This window comes from Medicago sativa, chromosome 6, assembly GCF_051527215.1.
Source record: "Medicago sativa cultivar Bolivia chromosome 6, Bolivia_mono, whole genome shotgun sequence".
NCBI lineage: Eukaryota > Viridiplantae > Streptophyta > Magnoliopsida > Fabales > Fabaceae > Medicago > Medicago sativa.
In genome coordinates this window covers 40,382,074-40,402,534 of record NC_140754.1, presented here as the reverse complement: position 1 = coordinate 40,402,534, position 20,461 = coordinate 40,382,074, and the positions used below count along the sequence as shown (strand labels likewise).

The window sequence follows — 20,461 nt, the reverse complement described above, 5'->3', positions numbered from 1 at the left end:
TACTAATGTTTATATAAATAACTATTTTAGAATCTTCAATTTTTTTACTATTAATGTATTAATTTTAGCTATCATAATTGTTTACGTCGTACAGTATTCTTGAGTCACTTCAATCAGCTACAAGAAGATGGAAGAGCCTTTTTCACGTAAACTGTAAAGTATTGGCTTTATCATTACTATATATTTTTTCTTTTGTATTTCGCACTATATATATTCTTAATTTTTTTATTTAATTAGTTTTTTTTATGTTTTATTGTATCAATATTATTTGAAATTTAAAACCGTAACAATTCTGTTTTTTGAAAAATTGTAATTATTAAGAATTAACTTGTTTATGTTTTTAAAATAATTATGTATACTTCCTATTGAATTTCAAACACGGTAATTAATGGCATTGTTATCAACTTAGTAGGTTTGAATTAAAATAAGTTATGGTTGATGAAACAAAATTCTTTTAAAGCTCGAAGTTAAAATCTCAATGTGTCATTCATAGCCAAAACCAAACTATCCTGGTAAGAAATTCCAAAGCACTTTCAACGAATTTGTTTTTGAACTTTTGAGAATTTATAGTTTTTTTCTTTTCATTTTCGTTTTTCTTCATTGCTTTAATTTTACTTTCGTTCAAAGTTTGTATATTTCATTGATATAAAGTTCATTTTTGTGTTGAAGTAAATGCACTTTTTGAGCAAAACTAGAAACTTTGATGGTTAATATTTGATTATTTACGATTATATTCAGTCACATTTGTTCTTTTGTTGTTGGGGTGAAAAAGCATGCAATGGTACATAGACTTTAATTTCTAACCGTAAATGTGTGTGTGTTATGGTTTTTGTGAATGTTTGGTTAGAAATAAATAAAATGAATGTTGCTTACTAAGTAGAGAAGGATTTTACTTACCCTTCAGATTTTACTTACCCTTCAGTTTTGTCAAACAGACTGTTTTTTAGATAAAAAAATTGGATGTTGGTTAATAATATTTTTAGATAAACAATATATTAAATATACTGATATTCATTTTTATTTTGTTTTAACTATTTTTGTGCCTATTTCACATATGATAAATGTTTATGTTGTGTTACCACTAACTTTCACTATTAGTTTAGTTTGGGGCCACTTGGTACAAGTTCAAGGATTTCTTTACGGCAATGGCAAAATGATATTTTTATTATTAACACTAAATTGTCATTCTCTTTCAAAAATCTTTTAATAATATTTATATAAATAAACATGATATCGTTTTTTGTGATTAAAAGAACTTTGAAGACTTCCAACATAAGTTGTTTGTTACCACTATAAAATTTAGTAAAATCTACTTATGTTTATATACATAACTATATTAGAATCTTCAATTTTATTGAGTCGCTTCAACCACTTACTAGTAGTTGCAAGAGACTTTCTTCACCTAAATGATAATGTTTTGACTTTATCATTACTAACAAAATATTAATTTTTTTCTTTTGCATTTCGGTCATATATATACTTAATCATTTTTTAAAATTTAATTAGCTTGTTTATGTTTTATTGTATTATTTGAAATTTAAAATTGTACAATTTTATTTTTTGAAAAATTGTAATTGTTTAGAATGAACTTATTTATGTTTTTAAAATAATTATTTGCACTTCCTATTGACTTTCAAACATGGTAATTAATCGTATCATTACCAATTTAGTGGGTTTCAATTGAAATAAATTATGATTGATAAAACAAAATTCTTTGTATAGTACTTAATTTTGCACTTGAAATTCAAGTGACGTCAGAAGGAAAAATAAATAATTGGTGAAGTCCACATTTGAAGTCCGAAGCTAAAATTCCAATTAGTCACTCATAGCCAAAACCAAACTATTCTAGTAAAAAATTCAAAAGTGTTTTCAACGTTTTTTTTTTTACTTATGAGAATTTGTAAGTTTTTTCTTTTCATTTTCAGTTTTTCTTCAGTACTTTAGCTTTCACTTTAGTTCAAAGTCTGTATATTTGATTTATATGAAGTTCATTTTTGTGTTGAAGTGAAGGTATTTTTTGAGTAAAACTAGAAACTTTGATGGTTATTATTTGATTATTTACGATAATATTCAATTGCATTTGTTCTTGAATAAATGATACAATGGTACATACACTTCGATTCTTAACCATAAAAGTGTGTGTGTTGTGGTCTATGATAATGTGCTTGTTGATGATTTTGTTGTGAATATTTGATTAAAAACCAATAAAATGAATGTTGCTCACTAGGTAGGGAATGATTTTACTTACCCTCCATTCTTCTCAAACATACACTTTTTTAGATTAAAAAAATGGATGTTGGTTAATAATATTTTTAGATAAACAATCTGTTAAATATACTGATATTCATTTTTGTTTTGTTTTGACTATTTGTATGCTAATTTTAATTATGATAAATGTTTAAGTTGTGTTACCAATAGTTTTCACTATTAGTTTGGTTAGGGGCTGCTTGGTACAAGTTCAAGGATTTTGTTCACGGAAACGGTAAAATACTATTTTTATTGTTATCACTAAATTGTCACTCTCTTTCAAAAATCTCTTTGTTTGATTAGGGGCCGCTTCGTGTCATAGAAATTGAAAGAGATAGGTAGATATTTTTCACTTTCATATATCTATACATATAGTTTTAATCTAAATCAACTCAAAATTTCATAAAATCTGTTGTTTGTAATTTATACGCATTAACGTAATAAAAGAGTGGATAGACGGCATGGAGAACCCGTCTGAACGCTAATAAATAACAACAATAAGATTCCTTCCAATTATACAGTAATTAATTAATAATCATAATTATGAAAGTGGAATAATAGAATGTTGTTTTTTTTTTTTTTTTTGACAAGAGTAAATTTAGTGCATTTCATTCATAATGATAGTTTCAATACAAGATGGAATTCTAATAAAGATACGGAAACTAGCATAACATGAAGCTTCCCAAGCTAGGCTATGAGCAGCTTCATTGGCTTGTCTCCTAATAAACCTCACATCAGAGGTTGCTAAATCTGAGCTAAGCAAGTCTCTACATTCATTAATAATTGCATTGAAATCAGACACCCCTTGCTTATTCCCGTAGATGCTATCAACAACTGTTTTGGAGTCCGTTTCAAAGTCCATATTGAGCAATTGAAGATCACGAATCCATTGTAGAGCGGATAGCAAGCCTAACGCCTCTCCCATATCCACCTCAACCATAATAGAATGTTGCTTAAGAAATATGAAAGAGTATTAACGAACCAAAATAGTATCTTCTCAATAAATGTTGAGTTTAGCGTAAATGACTATGTTTTAACAGTGGTGAACCAAGTTTTGAATCATAGTTAAAAGAAATTGATGGTAAACAAAATAAATTAATAAGAAGACAAATAATCATTTTTCTACAAAAGTGTGACAAATAATTGGGGCATTCAGTTTTGTCCTTTATATTTGACAAAAAGTGGCCACGAGCAATTTTGTACCCTAACCCATGTGGGATGGGTCAGTCACCTACATTACGTTTGCTCAAAGTCGTTGCTACATTTTGTGGGGCTTTAAGCTATGCATGCCACTTAAGAAAGGAAAGGGTCACATGGCACCACCAATGCATTAGTATTACAACCCCTCCTAAAAGGAAGGGAATTATTTACTTGAATTAAAATGAAACGAAATGAAATATAAGATCTCAACCACAAATATCAATAATGTGTGTTTGGAGAAAGAAATTGTAAAATATTTAGAGTTTTAGTAAATTTTAATGCTTTAATAGAACTTCCTTCTATTCTTGACCTAAAAAAAAAAAACAAACTTCCTTCTATTGTCCTCGTGAGCTTAACACAGTTGGTAGGATAATACATAATATATGCAAATTCCGATATTCGAACCCCAAACACCACAAATAAAAAAAGAACTAAAAACACCACAAATAATAATTTAGGTCGTTAACTAAAAACGACAAACAGCTAAACAAGATTTATTTGAATCTCTTATATCCGAAAGAAGGATAGTCGAACAAAAAATAATCGAATATGAGATAGGTGAATTTTTTTCCAAGTCCCTAAAATAAGCAAAATTCAAATATCATCATTATTTATGGAACTCGCAAACCCTCCACAACAACTTCAACAACAACAAACTAACTTCATTAATCTTATCATGATCTGTCTAAACCTGTCCAAGCTAGAATTTTGGGTCATAATACCCTAATCCTTCCACTATAAAGACTAGCTCATGACATTTTGTACACACTTTTTAAATAATAAATCAAAGGTTTAAAACGTGTTTATGCAAAGATAGACAAGAGTGCTTAGATGAGATGACACATGTCTCTTCTAGCTTAACCAAGGTTATGGGTTTGAATTCAGTCTTCGGCATGTATCAACGTTAAAACTTTTAGAAAGAGTTTGCCGCCCATTTAATGTCCACAATGTTTAAAGGATTAATCTCCGCAGTTACGCACAGAGGATATCTAGTTCACAAAAAAAAAACTACAAATGAAAGGCTGTGTGATGAAGTTCTCATGTCGTTTCCAGGCTGGCTCATTACACTTTCATTCGTACATCTATAAATAGCATAAGTGACTCTACTTTTTTTTTTATAATATAAGTGAATCTACTTTGAATAATACCGACACACTCAATTATTTTATCGTCAAACAAAGCCTAACTCTGTCGTTTCCAGGCTCTCTTTTTTGAGGTACACATTCTCTTCTACATGCTCTTGTTTGTTACATTGCTAAGAATTTCTCCAGTTTTACAATTCATACTTGTTTCATATGACGCAAAATCTTAATTTGCTGTCAAATTTTATATTCTTTTCTTTCATATATCCATTCTTGATCATATGCTTGCATAGTACTCAATCTTTTTGTCTCACTTATCCATAGATATAATCAATATTTAATTTAGATCCTCACGTTAGTGTGTGTGAGTTTCAACTGGTGTTTACTATTGTATAACAAAAATATTATTGTCATAATATTGATATTTGAATAAATATTTAATTTGGTCATTTTCAATTTACTTGCGGTCTAATTCAGTCTATGACAAAAAAAAAATAATACTCAAATTAATCCTTAACATTTTTATGCAGAGGACAAATTTGTCTCTCCGTTAATTTTGACTCATTATGACATAGCGATTAATTTGTCCTCTGAATGATTAGAGGAACTAATTGTCTGTTATTTTTTGTCACGGATTAAATCGAACCGCAAGTAAATTGTGAGGATTCAAATTGGATCTTTATTCAACTGTATAAATTTAGTTGTGTAACGATGTAACTGCGCTTTAAAATCTTCATATTGTATTTAAAATCTTGATCACTTTTTAGTATAATTCAATTCTTTAAAGACTTTTCAAGAGGACTAATTTGCAAGATTTATCTTTTGATCATTATACTCATTTAACTGCATAATTCTCAATGGATTTTATGAACACTACATTTTTCACAATCTGTTGTTTAATATATTCTTAATCATTGATTAGTTCATTACTAATAAAGATTTTACTGACAGATCAACATGTTGTTTGTACCTGGAGATTTTGTACTTTCACTTGCAATTCTTGTGCTATTGTTGAGCACACCATGCTCAAGTTCTTTGGAGAAGACTGAGCAAAAAATAAAATCAGCTGTTTTTTTGTCTCCGAAATTTGAGCTAGGACCTGGATCAGTTATAAATAAATTTTATGATGATATTGATTTTCCGAAAGGTCATGTAGCAATCAAGAGTTTTGATGCTGAAGTTGTTGATGAAGCCGGGAATTCGATACCGTTGCATGAAACTTATCTTCATCATTGGGTTGTTGGAAGATATCATCAAAGTAATCATGTCACACACACAGAAAATGATAGTCACAAGATGCTTCAAAAAGCTTATCCAGGTCTCGTGAGGAACAGTGGCATATGCCAAGGAGATGTTCTTCCACAGTATTTCGGCCTTGGATCCGAAACACGAGGAACACCGACCGATATTCCGGATCCTTTTGGTATGGAGATAGGTAATCCTGCAGAAATTCCAGAAGGGTTTGAGGAGAAGTGGTTGTTTAATATTCATGCTATCGATACGCGTGGCGTAGAGGATAAGTTAGGGTGCACTGAGTGCAAGTGTGAGCTTTATAATGTAACAGTGGATAAATATGGAAGGCCTTTAAGGCCAGATTATAAAGGAGGTTTGTTATGTTGTTATGATGATACACAATGCAAGTTGAAGGAAGGTTTTGAGGGACCAAAGAGAAGTCTCTACCTGAAATACACAATCAAATGGGTTGATTGGGATGAATTTATAGTGCCTGTTAAGACATACATAATTGATGTTACTGATAGTTTAAAACTATCAAATGATTCAAAAGGAATGAACTCAGATCATGATTGTAAGGTAAATGATTTCATCAAGAATCATGTTGTTTGTGGAAATGGATTCCGTGTAGTTGGGATACCCTGCATTCACGCAGTGAATGGATCAGTGATTGTTGGATCAAAATCGGAGAGTTCACAAAATACCGAGTTTGGAATCTAGGATTGTCTGAGCTTGATCCAATGGTCATTGATATGTTGATTGTGTGAACGTAAAGTCTCTAGACTACAAGGAAACAATATTTGTAATTTGTTTGTCTCAATTTCACTTTCACATTAATACATAACACCAGTTAATTTCTTGGTTGGGTATTATAGTGAGCAACATGGATTTCTTTGTTTCAGATTGAGTATCAAGTTGATTCTTGCAGTACATACCATGAGGAAAATGGTTGTGTTCATGTGAAGAAGACAAGTCTCCCACTACAAACTGGTGGTTATGTGATCTATGCTGTTGCTCATCAACATTCTGGTGGAATTGGATCAACTCTATATGGACAGGTATTTGCAATAGTTACATATAGTATAAATTACAATCATTATTACATACTTGGATTAGATATCATTTTTTTAGTAGCACAACTTTATTAAAAAGTAATTATGGAAGGGCCTAATCAATCATGATTTTGCGCTCTCTTGAGTGAGAGTTTTACCAATCATTGTGGTTCTACCCGACTCAAGATATTAGTTTCTACAGTTGCACGCAGAGAATACTTAGTTCACGCCAAAATCATAATTTTGTGCTAGGTTCAAACCTTGAAACTAAAAAGATCTCTAGATTTATACCTTTTGTAATAAATTTTAGCCGTTAATCTAAATCGGACAGTTCAAATTACTCAACTGTAAAATCAGTATAAAACAATCTCAACCATTAACTTAACATCAGACGGTCGAAACTGAAAACTGTGTCCTACAGTTACTGCACGAACTCCGTTTCCGTGATGTATTTGCAATAGAGTACTATCAATGTTTCTTATAATTATAATACTTTTTATTAAGAAGATAAACATTGTATTGTACATTAGCTTGTTTTGTGAAATTTGTGGATTATGTTTTCAGGATGGGAGAGTTATATGTTCTTCTGTACCAAGTTATGGAAATGGAAATGAAGCAGGAAATGAAGCAGGGTACATTGTAGGAATGTCCACTTGTTATCCTAAACCAGGTTCTGTCAAGATAAATGATGGTGAAACTTTAACTCTTGAATCTAACTACAACAACACCAAAGAGCACGCTGGAGTAATGGGACTTTTCTACCTATTGGTGGCAGAACAACTCCCATTCCAACACTTGAGGCATTCTACTCGTTCTTCATTTTTTATGGATATAAATAATATATTTTTAGATCATTAGTAACATTTATGGTGGTATAAGTGGAGTTTCATCGATGGTATCAAAGCAATATATGAATTATACAAGGAGGAATAAAGACAAGATTGAAAGTGTAACTGAATAATTACATTTCTCTCTAAAAAAAAAAAAATTACATTTCTCTCTGTATTTAGCTAGCTATTGGAGAAAATAAGTTGGACAGCTGATTCAACAATTAACACATTACGTCAGATGCCCCACAGAAAAATTACTTTGATCGATCAATTAACACATTACGTAACAGACTACTACTATAGTAAAATCTACGGTAGTCTGTTACGTAAAGTAACATTCAAAGTTTTTTGTTAGTAGGAATCAAATTAGTTCCTCAGTATTTACAATAAAAAGTTAACACTACAATCATGAGTGAAAACAGAGATCAGTAGCCTACGAATGAACTATGTTCAACAGAATAAGAGAATAGAGAGATAAGGCTAAAGAATCACACCATACAGTTTGCTCTTTCATCTCAAACAAGCATTTGCAACTGAAACTGTTCTACAACCTTAAGACACTAATAAGCAACCACTGAGTCTACCACGAGTGTTTAGTGCGTAATGTGTGTGAAAGTTGTAAACCACGGGTGCCGAGTTTGATGCCTGGTGAACAAAAAAGACACTAATATGCATATTTCTCCTCCCATATGGAAGCTCATCATTAATTTCAAGTGTTACACACTCATCCTGACACCAACATAGTAAATGTCCCAGTCAATTGGAGGAAAGAAATCTTGAATGAACAATATGATGAAAGATTAAACCGAGCCTTAGTAACCCCAATTGTAAACAGCTTCTATCTAGACAAAGATTATACCACGCCTAAAAAACACTAACAGCTTGCATTTGAACAACCTTAAACACCACAAAACTGTTACAAACTAGCAGAAAACCGACAAAGTATTTTCTCATTGTACCAGAGCATCGAAATGCCAGCACTTCTCCAAAAACAAGGCAGGGATGGCAAATTAGGCAAAAGCAAAACTTTATGACTGATATAACTATGGTTTTAATTTTAAATTATGATAATGAACTGCATCTAACAGCTACAACACAATTCAGCCAAAATTTAAAATCCTAGGTTGAACCATCTACAACAAAATATTACTATGGCAACAGATATTATTCATAAAGTCAGCATGATTGACAAAGTTTTAGTATTGAACATGCTCAAATGCACATCAACCCTACAGCTCAAATATGTAATTTCTTGTTGAAAGTGCATTTGAGAACCTGTTACTGCACAGTAAAACTTGATCATTGATTTAACTAGGGCTTTAAATTGCAAAATGCATGATGGTTATCAACTAAAAATATGACATTTCAAAATAAATTAATATTCATTTCATGCTGCAATTCGTATCCCAAAAAATCAATTTGTACCTATTGGTTTTAAGTTTTGCTTCGAATCATGCTACAATTTATTTCATTAGTAGGCTACTAGTCTATTTTCACTCCTACATCTATATCTATTCACACCTTATGAAATATGTTCACAATCATAATTAAAAACTTCAGTTAAATCAGCGGGCTGCTTGTCTACATGCACCATCTAAAATAATCACTTCTAAAACCTTAGACACTAATATGCAAGCACAGGTGATTGATGTCCAGGGTGTATAGTGTTGTAAACCCTGGATAAGAAGACACCGAGTTTGATTCCTAATGATAAAAAAGGACAATAATATGAAAATTTATCCTCCCATTTCATCCTGTTAACCCACCTACCCATATGTTCATCATCCATTGGACAAATATAAGAACAGCAGAAATGAAGATCATGGCAACAAATATTAATCTCAAGTGTTACCACACACTCACCCTAACATCAACACAATATATGTCTCAATCAATTAAAGAAAATAAATCTTGAATATGGACAATATGAAGAAGAACCAAGTCTTACTAACCCGAATTGTACACAGCTTCCATCCAGACAATGATTAAAAAACCAAACATCAAAAAACAATTGCACGTGTGCATTTGAACAATCTTAAACATCAGAAAACATTACAACCTATCAGAAAAGCGAGTATTTTATCACTGTATCGAACCATCGGCATGCCAGCGCTTAAAGCTCTTGGTCACTGATTTAACTGTGTTTTTAAGTTATAATTGTGGAGTGCATCTACCAGCTACAACACAATTGCATCCCAAATTTATAATCCTAGGTTGAACCATCAACAACATAATATTACTGTGGCCGCAGATATTATCCATAAACCCAGGACTGTTGACAAAGTTTTAGCAGTAAACATACTCAAATGCACATCAACCCTACAGCACCAATATGTAATTTCTTGTTGAACGTGCATTTGAGCGCCCGATACCACACACTTAAACTTGATCGTTGATTTAATAAGGGTTTTAAATTGCAAAATGCATCATGGTGATCAAATCGACATTCAAATCGTGAACCGTAACACCTAAATTCTAAAGTGTGAATCAAATGTTACGAGGAATGTAGGGTACATAGTCAAATAAAAATATGGCATTTCAAAATAAATCAATATTCATGCTGCAATTCATGTCATAAATCAATCAGTACCTTATTTGTTTTAAATTTTGCTTCGAATCATGATAGGACTCACGCATGTGTATCATAAGATTGTGATAACTATGCACTCACTTTTTGCAACAATGTACTCCGCTTCCACATGAAACCATGATTCCAAACTACAGCACAATTGCAAGCACAATATAGAATACCATGATAAACCATCTACAACATTGTATTACTAATGGCAACAAATCTTCACTTGTAGTGTTTACAGATACAACTAATCCTTACAATACCAAAATCAAAATACTAATCAATTAAAGGCAGTAAATCATGAATGAACATATTAAAGAAGGAAATCAAGCTTTACTAATTCCAACTATACACAAATCAAAACACATAACTTCAAAAAGTATTCCTCAGACACTAGAAAATCATTCATTACAAACTTGCTTGCACCTAATGAAAAAACAAAAACGACCCTATTGGACATTAACCACCAAAAAACGAGAAAAACCCTCTTTTCGGCTCTTCCTCAACCATAACAGCTTGCATACTATCCTGCTCCACAAGTCTCCAAGCAGCTTGTTCAAAAGCCAAACCAGCCAAAGTAGGAGGCTTATTCAAAACAAGCGGATACCCTCTATTCGTGCTCCTTATAACCTCACTATCCTCTGGTATAACACCAAGCAACGGCAAACCCAACATCTCTTGCACATCCAAAACCGACATCATATCTTCACCTTTAATCATATCCGTCCTAACCCTATTCACTATCATCTTAATATCCCTAATCCCATCACACTCCAACAATCCCGTCACTCTATCCGCATCCCTCAAAGCAGTTATATCCGGCGTTGTTATCAAAACCGCTTCATTAGCAGGCGTAATCGCCGTTATAAACCCTGCATCGATCCCCGCTGGGCAATCGATCAGGATAAAGTCCGGACAGCCAGAACCAGTGGAACTAGAACCGGAACCATTGGTTCCAGTTCCATTTCCACCGGTTTTGTCTCCCCGGGCTTTTAAAGCTTCAACCAACCAAGTCAAAGCTTTTCCACCAAACCCAATAGGCAATTTAGATCTAGGTTTAGAAATACAAAGCAATTCAAAATTAGACCAACGTTTATCCCTAACCAAAGCTTGATCGAGTCGACAATCGCCGTTGAGAATCTCAACGACGGTGTAGTTGACTCGATTTTCAAGACCTAGTAAAAGGTCTAGGTTACGTAATCCGACGTCGGCGTCAATGGCGACGACGGAGAAGCCTAAACGGGCTAAAGAAAGGCCGATGTTAGCGGTTGTAGTTGTTTTACCAACTCCGCCTTTTCCGGATGTGACTACTACAACGCGTGGGGTTTCGCCGGAGAGTTGGGGTTTGCGGTTCCATTGAAGAAGGGATTTTGTTAAGGTTTTGGGTTTGGGTTTGGGTTTGGGAAATGTGGGTGAGTGACGGAGATGGGTGATTGAGGGGAAATGGGATTTGAGATTGGTGGTGCCGGGGTGGTTGTAGAGGGATAGCATTTGGTGGTTTTTTGGAAATGAGGGTGAGTGAGTAGAATGTGAAGTGAAGAGAAGACAAACTCGTGTTTGATTGATTAGGAATTAGGATTAGGATACCAACTTTACTTTTACGTTTTTATTTTTAATTTTATTTTTTAATAATATATTGTACTATTTTTTTGTTTTTTTAACTATAATATACTTTTCTTTGAGGGAATATAATATACACTTTGTCTCCCTCAAAAAAAAAAATATACACTTTGTCAAAAAAAAAATATAATATACATATTTATTTCTTATGTTTTTATGAGAAATATAATCACTTAGCAAATGAAGGTTAACTCATTTTATAAAGAGTTGACTCGTATTGTGGATTCACCTCTCGTTGAAATAAAACCATATTTGGTGTATATGTTATGCAAATATTTAAATAAGTGTTTCTTAAGCCTTGAGATATATCCTGATTCCAATGAACTTTAGCGTACAACTCACCTAAATTTTGTATTGGGATAAAGAGATATTCCGTTCGGTGCAACTTAAAATCAATTTGAAGACACATAAATAAATAAATAAAAATATTTAAAATAGATAATTTTGTTACATACTTAATATCATTTCTCTTGATAAAATAAATTTTGGATGTAGGACCGAAATATATGGTTTATATTTACATATAAAAATCCATTAAAAAAATTCACATATAAAAAAAATTATTATAATCTGTCAAAACAAAAATATAAAAAATTATTCTACTTATATCATCTAAGGAGAGTGCAAGAAAAATTCTCTAATACATTCTTTTGAATATAATTTTTTTATTGGTTGAATTTATCATCTAAGGAGAGTGCAAGAAACACTCTAATACATTCTTTTGAACATACATTTTTTATTGGTTTAATTTCAAATGAATTCTATCTCAATGGATGCTGTTTTGAATTTTTTAATCAGTGAGGCAGTAAGAATTTTAATCAATAAAAAATAGGAAATGTTAACTTGTGCCCTTGGGCATAAGTTACGGAACTAAATGTAGAAACTTTTTCTTAAAAGTTGTGCATTCAATATTTTGAAAGTTTCAAAAGTTATCATTTAAATATAAATTTATTTGTTAATTCTATTTTAAGCTCCTTAACTTGTGCCCTTGGCACAAGTTAACATCACCCATAAAAAATTGTGTTGTTAAGATAATTCCTCACTTTTAAAATTTAATTATTTTGACATCTGACAATAGAGTGACTTCACTATTGCTTAAAGATACACGAAAACATCATTTCCTTTTCCGTGAAGTCACTCTAATATCTAGTAGTGAAATGATACACGAAAACACTCTAAACATAATCTCTCACTCTACGAATGATTTATCTTAACCATTACAAGTAAGTTTTAAACTTAGCAAACTATTATACAATAGTAGTAAACTTGTTGATTACGCATTGACAGTGATTTGAAGTTAGCACTAATATCAAACCAAACACTATAAACAATTATACCAATCTAAATCTTAATTTACAAATGTACATGGAGAGAAACAAAAAAAACCTTCATGAAAATTTCAATGATCCCTCCAAATTTTGCTACTACCATCATTGTACACTGAAAAAAAATCATATGATGAATTTCACTATTGTAAGTATGATCAATTCATAGAGGAAAGATAAAACAACACAATTACCTTTGATATTCATTGAACATAGTTTCAGGAGGCACCAATATTAAAATTTTTAGTTGAACAACAAATGAAAATTATACATTTGATACACTATGAATACCATGAAAAAAATTCTGTTTCCTTTTTTGTGACTTACAAAACAATAGAATACACATCAGAAAGTAACACTAAACATTTTTGACACAGATTCCTTTCCATCAACTATCATGACGCGAAGATGAACTATGAAGCAGAGCTTTGTCATCTCTTGTTGGTTGTAAAGGAACAGCACCATTGTGATTCTCAGCATCTGAACTGGTAGATGGTTTTGCACCATTGGTAATCATGTTTTTCAACCAAGAAGCTTGAAATCTTGGAGATGACTCCCCCCTGTTTGAATTGTTGGGGGAATCGGGACCTGCTTTGATATTGTTTGTAACATTGTTAGTAACGTTGTTTGTAACGCCTAAGAGGAACCTGTATGCTACTTTGCTCGCTGATACAATCTCTGTTTTCGCTTGCCGGAACTGCAATAACCAGGTCATATTATTAGTGCATAGGTTTTCTCAAAATATATCACAATGGCAGTACTAGTAATAATAACCTATGACGCCCATACACTTGATAACACCAGATACAAAATAATACGGATACAAGAACATGCAAAATATACATAGATAGGATATATGACCTAGGTACGTCAAAAGTTAATAAAAAAATATACATACTTTACATAGTCCATTAAGTCCATTTTAAAGCAACTCTTGACTCTATTCAACTACCAATTATATCATTTTCATACATTCTCATCGTCCGAAAAGCATAGCTTCTAAATCTAATTCACCAAGGGACAACTCTACCAAGTAAAGAAGTCACTGCTATGATTGAAGGGATAACATACATCTCTGCTATCTCACAACAATTTCTCTTTGTACTTTTTACATATCCTCAAAAAAGAAATAAAAGAGAATATACTCTAATTTTTTGTTCACAGCATGACAAAGAATAACGTTGTGCAAGAAGATTTAGGACAAGTTTTGAAGTTGAATATAAATATCAAAAGTGTCGAAAAGGTGTCTCCCAAACATAAATCAGTCAATGATTTTCTTTTGAAATATGAAAATATTTAGAGGGCACCCTTTGGATACACCTTGAGGAGTATGGCAGGCATGTTGGTATCAGATGAAACCGATTCTTTAGCAACATTGGAGCATCTAAGCTCCATAGCAAATAATCAATAGCCACGGAATTTGAAGTATTTAGAGCCAAAAGCACAAGAAATTTCAGGTTCCAATGACACAATTCAAGGAAATATTTAACACCACCATAAAAGCATTATGAAATTTATAACTTACCCGTAATGCCGTATTCCCAGCAACTTCCATGGCAGTATCCCCAGCATTAGCAAACCTATTAACCCAACCTGTGATGAAATGAAAGTTGTAAGAATACACAGTGGAAGCTAAAAAGAAATGTAGAAGCAATAATTCACATACTGGATTGCTGCTAAAACTTCAGTCACTCGACATAAAATGGGCATTGGCACATTATCATAATAAATATCTACTCATATTTCAGAAACAGATAATACATATCAACTCTAAAACCATATGCTTTTTCTGTGCTTTTTCTGTGTTGAAACCACCTAATTTCACTTTCCAGATTCAAGCATGTCTCACACTGCCCTATGCCCTATAACACTAATTAACTCAGCATGACCCTATATTCCCCAGACAACGATAGTGGCAACTCAAGCCAAAAGCACTTTTGTTCCTTAAAATAAAATGCATATTAATGCAAAACAATAGCCAAGTTCGGTAAATCTTTCTGTTTCTATCAGATAAAACTAGTACAAAATCCAACTAAATACAATTCAGCTTAGAGTCTATTAATGAGTATATACCTATCTAAATGGATTAAGTTCCCTCAATGATAAGAATCATATTATAATGGGAGAAGCAATAATTAAGACAGAAATTTCACAGGTAAAATCCAGCATAACAAGGAATTTACATGGTATAGCCCTAAATATAACGGGTCCCCCTTGGCCCAAAACTGGACCTCTTTGTTCAACCTGCTACAACAGTTAAAAGTTCACTCGGTCAATAAAGAAAATGCAGGCACGCATTTCTTCATCCATGAGAAGACTATCAAAATCCAAACACTGCTAGTACTTGCGAGTTGTTGGTAATCAAAACTAGCAATCGCAACAATTGGCGACGAATTATGACAAAAAGGGTCAAGTGGAAGTGTTTACATGGGAGTTCAGCCGTCGGATTAAGCTGGACAAATTGTCCTAGAAATAGGTTGAGAGAAGAATGAAAGTGAACTCAGGTGGGTTCCAAACCACAAAGCTAGTATTGGTGAAGCTCTACGAAACACTCCTCCAAGATAGAATCGTCCACCATGTTGAAAGTGGCAACAGTGGAGTAGAGGGAGGGAACACGATTCAATTTAACGACAAAATAATGGAGATTTTTCTAGAATCTTCAAGCATTCAACACATTTAAGATCTAAATTAATTAAAAATTTCACTTAAGTGATTGATAAAAATCAAAATAAAGTTCTGTGAAGGAAAAATTATTACACGGGTAAATATAGTGCAACTTGAAAGGATTTAGAAGAGGGAAAACAGGGAAATTGATACCAAGATATTGGAGAAAGATCCCTCAGAAATGCCAAGTTTCAACTGGGGAGGGAGCATGGCACGAAATCAAAATGGGTTTCTCAACCTTTTCATTTTCTGAAAAAAGGAGCCCTGCTTTGATAACGGTGAACGCCCATGCTCCTTCTTTCAGATTACTAAAATTCTCATCATCGGGAAATCTTTTAAACAAGAACAAATGGTGCTTTAACTCATAAATAAGATCAAGAACTTCTGTTTGTATCAATGAAAATAACAGAACATTCTGAAACTCCACCTTCTACGTTAGGGGCTTACTGTGTGTATCTGAATTCTAAAGAAGACACTCTCTAGTCTACTATGGAACTCTACACAGACAAATCCTGTGAATGGACAACTCAATTTACAACCCTGTTACCTGATTTGTTTAACAAAAAAATAAATAATAAACCGTACGACTCCGCCGCACACTTTATTTCAATTAAATTATCGGGGCTACATGCGGCAGGAAGTGAAAACGGGCGACTCCAGGGTTGAGTTCATTTATATAGAGTGCATTTTAGGGGATCCCAAATATTACAGGGTGATCTTTTAACATAAAAAAATGATAATGCACGCCATAAAGGAAACATCATAGTACCATCATGTTTACCTGGAAGCTTTGGTACATCGAGCCTTTCACAGAATTCATCACAGAAGTGGTTGCAGTTTTTGGACAACAGATCATATGCAGTTCCAGGCCACTCTCTACTGAGTTCTCTAATTATTTGATTTACCTTGAAAATGGAAAAGTTTGTTTTCCCTAGAACAATGGATTCACGATATGTATACATTGGATTCTGTCCAGAAGGGCAGCTAAAAACTCCACTACCTTGCTCGCAGTATCCAAATGACCATTCATCTTCTCCAAATACCTGTCACACCAAAACATTCTCACTATGTCAGCATGTGACAAAACAATAGGCGTATCATAGTATCAAGGGAGCCACAGAAGAGAGTACAGATAACAGAAACGAAGGTAAAAACCACTCTTACAGTTTTATTTTATCATTGTTTGTCATTTTCCTCATAATTGAAGACAGGCATGAGAAGAACACTTTGATTACAAGATTATGCCAATACAGATGGTTTTCATTGGCCACAACACATCTCTATTAACATTGCTAGTAATTCTTGTCCGATGTCTCCTAGATTTAAATATTAATATGTTTTGTTTTGGCATCAACACCTCTATTATATACCCATTTCACCAATGTCCTGTAGTTTTAGCTTTCATAATTAATAAAACCATTGGAACACAAGCTTATGCTAAAATTAACACACATAAACACTTAACCATACTTAATAATTAAGTCAAGTAATTCATATTTGCAAGAAAAGAAGAAAATAACACAGTAGCGCATCCATCTTCTCCATCATACTTATTTAATGCTTCTCCAATTTCTAAAACAAAGAAAGAAATGTCTACAAGTAACATCTAGTATTTCTCTGGAAAATAAGTTATCAAATTCTCACTAATCAACTGCATACTCTTTATGCATGCCGGCTACAAAATGAATGAACCACGTGTATAACTACACCCTAGATAGATGCAAAACATACACTCACATGATAACTACCATGACTAACATTCACTTGTATAACTAGTTATTTGCTTTCAATTAACCTACTTAACACAAACAAAACAAAAAGGGCAGGAGTTACAAAAGAAGAATGAATTTGGATCCAAGCTCTTAACTCTAAACCTAAAATCACAAAAGTGAAAACGAAAAAAAAACAACACTTCAAAATCACAATGAAGTCACACATTGAACAATATTCACACTCACATTATGAAACACCAACACAAACACGCATCTGACACGTCAACACCTGTAGTAATTAGAGAAAATGGCACAATTGAATGCAATCACATGTGTCAGTATCATGTCAAACACAGCCACATGTCACATGTGGACATGCATTACTTCGATCAGAAGTGTAAGTGCTACATCAGCACTATGAAGCACTAACACAGACGCGGACACTAAAATGACATGGACATGTCCACACTGGTAAAAATATGAAAAAAATGAATTTATTGAACCTAATCACATGTGTAGGTGTCGTGTCAGAATCTGACAAGCCAGAAATGTCAGCACTCACATACTTTGTAGCATGGACACTTCTAATCGAAGGTGTATCAGTGTTCGTGTCTGATACCAACCCGATACCAATACAGGTGTCGGTGCTTCATAGCTCAAATTCAAAGCAAAAAGTTACAAATACACATGAAAAACCAGAAAAAACAAAATCCTGGATCCAATCAAAACAACAGTAACAATCACAACAACAACATCAACAACATAATCATAATCATAAATTTCCACAGAAACAAAACAGAGTAGTTTGAGAATCAAACCTGAACAGCACTATGAAAAATGCCACCAAGACCAATACCATCCTTAAAGATCTTATTGATCTGAAGAATGGTATTATTAGCTTTCTCGGATCCACTATTCGTTACATCATATATATGAAGTATCACATCCGTCATCTTTCAAACCAAAAAAAAATCCAAACTTTCTTCAAACCCACTTCACTTTTTTCTCTATAAACCCTAATTACCCTTCTGGGTATCTCAAAAAATGATTCGATTTTTTTTTTCAAGAATTAGAATCAAAAACCCTAATTTTTTTGCTCTTATATGGAGAATTGAAGCGAGATTTAGCCTTGGGATTGTGAAAAACAAAACCCTAAGCAAAAAATTTCTCACTTTAATTGAAGATTTTTTTTTTCCTTTGGATTGTGAATTTATATTGGTTGAGCGAGGGAAGAAGAGAGAGAAAGAGTGTGATTTGAGAAAAATTGAGAAAAATAAATTGGATATAAGAAAATTGAAGAAAATGGAAAGAAAGAAAAAAGTAAAAGTAAGACAATTAAGAGTCTTTTTATGTCCCAAAAAATATAATTGACTCGTGCAATTTAATTCTTTCAAAAAATATCTAGTGCAATTCAATTTTTCTTCAAAAAAAAAAATCTAGTGCAATTCAATTTAAAAACTTTATTAATTTAAAAAATCTTTGTTTTTGAAGAAATAAAATTGACTACGAATGATCTCGTGAGCTTAGCTCAGTTGTTAGAGATATTACATATTATATGCAAGGGCCAGGGTTCGAACCCCGGACACCCCACTTCTCCACAATTAAATTGTGTGAGCTCTAACCACTAGACTACTTGACTAAAAAAATGACTACGAATGAGGAAAATTCTGATAGAAGAAAATACCGTTTCAAAATTAATATATGGGTCTTGTTAACCGGTGCCCCATGGGCACTGGTTAAAGAATCCAAAAAAGGAAAATTTGAAATACCGTTTCAAAATTAATATAAGGGTCTTGTTAACCGGTGCCCCCTGGGCACTGGTTAAGGAATCCCAAAAAAGGAAAATTTGAATTAAAAGTAACACTTTTTTGACTTTTGAGAAATTGATTACACAACTTCCAATACAAAAGCTACTATATTTGCTTCTTTAACCAGTGTCCCGGGAGCACTCGTTAACATTTTCCTTAATACTCCATCCGTTTCAAAATACATGTCCAATTTTTGTAATGTGCACTATTCATTTGACTTACTTTAACCCTACTTTTTAACTAAAGTATAAATACAAATATTAGCATGTAAGATGTTGTTTGATTTGTCTCGACAAATATTTTCAAAATATTAAAATTTTATAATTTTTTACTTTATATAATTAAAGATATTAACGATCAAAATTGTGCATTGGCATATGTGAAGTGGTTGACTTAGACATGTATTTTGAAACGGAGGGAGTATAAATAAATGAACTTTTTTTGAAGAAATAAATTAACTAATTTGTCTCTGATATGAAATAGGATTTAATTTGTAAAAAAAAAAAATCGATATCCACTCAATTAAACTTTATGATAACATGTTTTTAGGTTCAATTTTAAATATCTTTAAAATTATTTATTTCATATAAGTTAATTAGATGCATGTGCAAATAAACTTACATCATCAATGCGTAGAAGTTATCCACTCAATTTTTTTTATTTGAAATTTGAATGTTAACTTCAATTATTAATAAATTGAGTCTCATGAAAATTATCAAGGATTAGGTTGAAATTCATCTTTTTTTAAATAGACAAAACGACAAATAACCATTAAAATTCACACATATAAAAATAGAGTGTCAGGAGTTAAAACTTTGATCTTAATATCTGATCTAACAATTTTGATATTTTTATCAATTTAGTTGGATTTGTAGACCGTCCGCTGCAAATTTTGTTCATCAAATAAATATTAAATTTGTTTTTTTACAAAAAAATATAATAAATATGAACTATATTTATGACCTTAAATGATACTAAATGAAATTATGGGATATGCCATTTTCTTTACAGCTGGATATCACTTGTGGGTCGTGTTTGGTTGATGATTATCAACGGATGCAGGAAAATGTGGGACCCACTTGGTCATGGTGATGGAAGATATCATTAACGGTC

The 20,461-nt window shown here is 32.4% G+C and overlaps 4 protein-coding genes across 4 annotated transcripts; 1 reads left to right on the top strand and 3 right to left on the bottom strand.

Moving 5' to 3' along the window:
• Positions 1-2,845: 2,845 nt before the first annotated feature.
• On the bottom strand, positions 2,846-3,187 carry LOC146915121 (uncharacterized). Its single transcript, XM_085721245.1, has one exon. The coding sequence runs from the start codon at positions 3,185-3,187 to the stop codon at positions 2,846-2,848; it is 342 nt and encodes a 113-aa protein (XP_085577371.1).
• A 1,412-nt stretch (positions 3,188-4,599) lies between these two features.
• Positions 4,600-7,876, top strand: LOC146915120 (uncharacterized). The gene is made up of 4 exons (XM_085717677.1): positions 4,600-4,663; positions 5,481-6,341; positions 6,665-6,820; positions 7,379-7,876. The coding sequence occupies exons 2-4, from the start codon at positions 5,487-5,489 to the stop codon at positions 7,670-7,672; spliced, it is 1,305 nt and encodes a 434-aa protein (XP_085573803.1). The 5' UTR covers positions 4,600-4,663; positions 5,481-5,486; the 3' UTR covers positions 7,673-7,876.
• A 2,511-nt stretch (positions 7,877-10,387) lies between these two features.
• On the bottom strand, positions 10,388-11,739 carry MIND (septum site-determining protein (MIND)). Its single transcript, XM_085717678.1, has one exon. It carries the CDS (start codon positions 11,708-11,710, stop codon positions 10,679-10,681), a length of 1,032 nt encoding a protein of 343 aa, XP_085573804.1. The 5' UTR covers positions 11,711-11,739; the 3' UTR covers positions 10,388-10,678.
• Positions 11,740-13,341: 1,602 nt separating this feature from the next.
• LOC146915118 (deSI-like protein sdu1) lies at positions 13,342-18,719 on the bottom strand. The gene is made up of 4 exons (XM_085717679.1): positions 18,359-18,719; positions 16,610-16,871; positions 14,690-14,757; positions 13,342-13,861 (listed from the first exon to the last, which is right to left on the bottom strand). Exons 1-4 carry the CDS (start codon positions 18,491-18,493, stop codon positions 13,553-13,555), a joined length of 774 nt encoding a protein of 257 aa, XP_085573805.1. The 5' UTR covers positions 18,494-18,719; the 3' UTR covers positions 13,342-13,552.
• Positions 18,720-20,461: the final 1,742 nt, after the last annotated feature.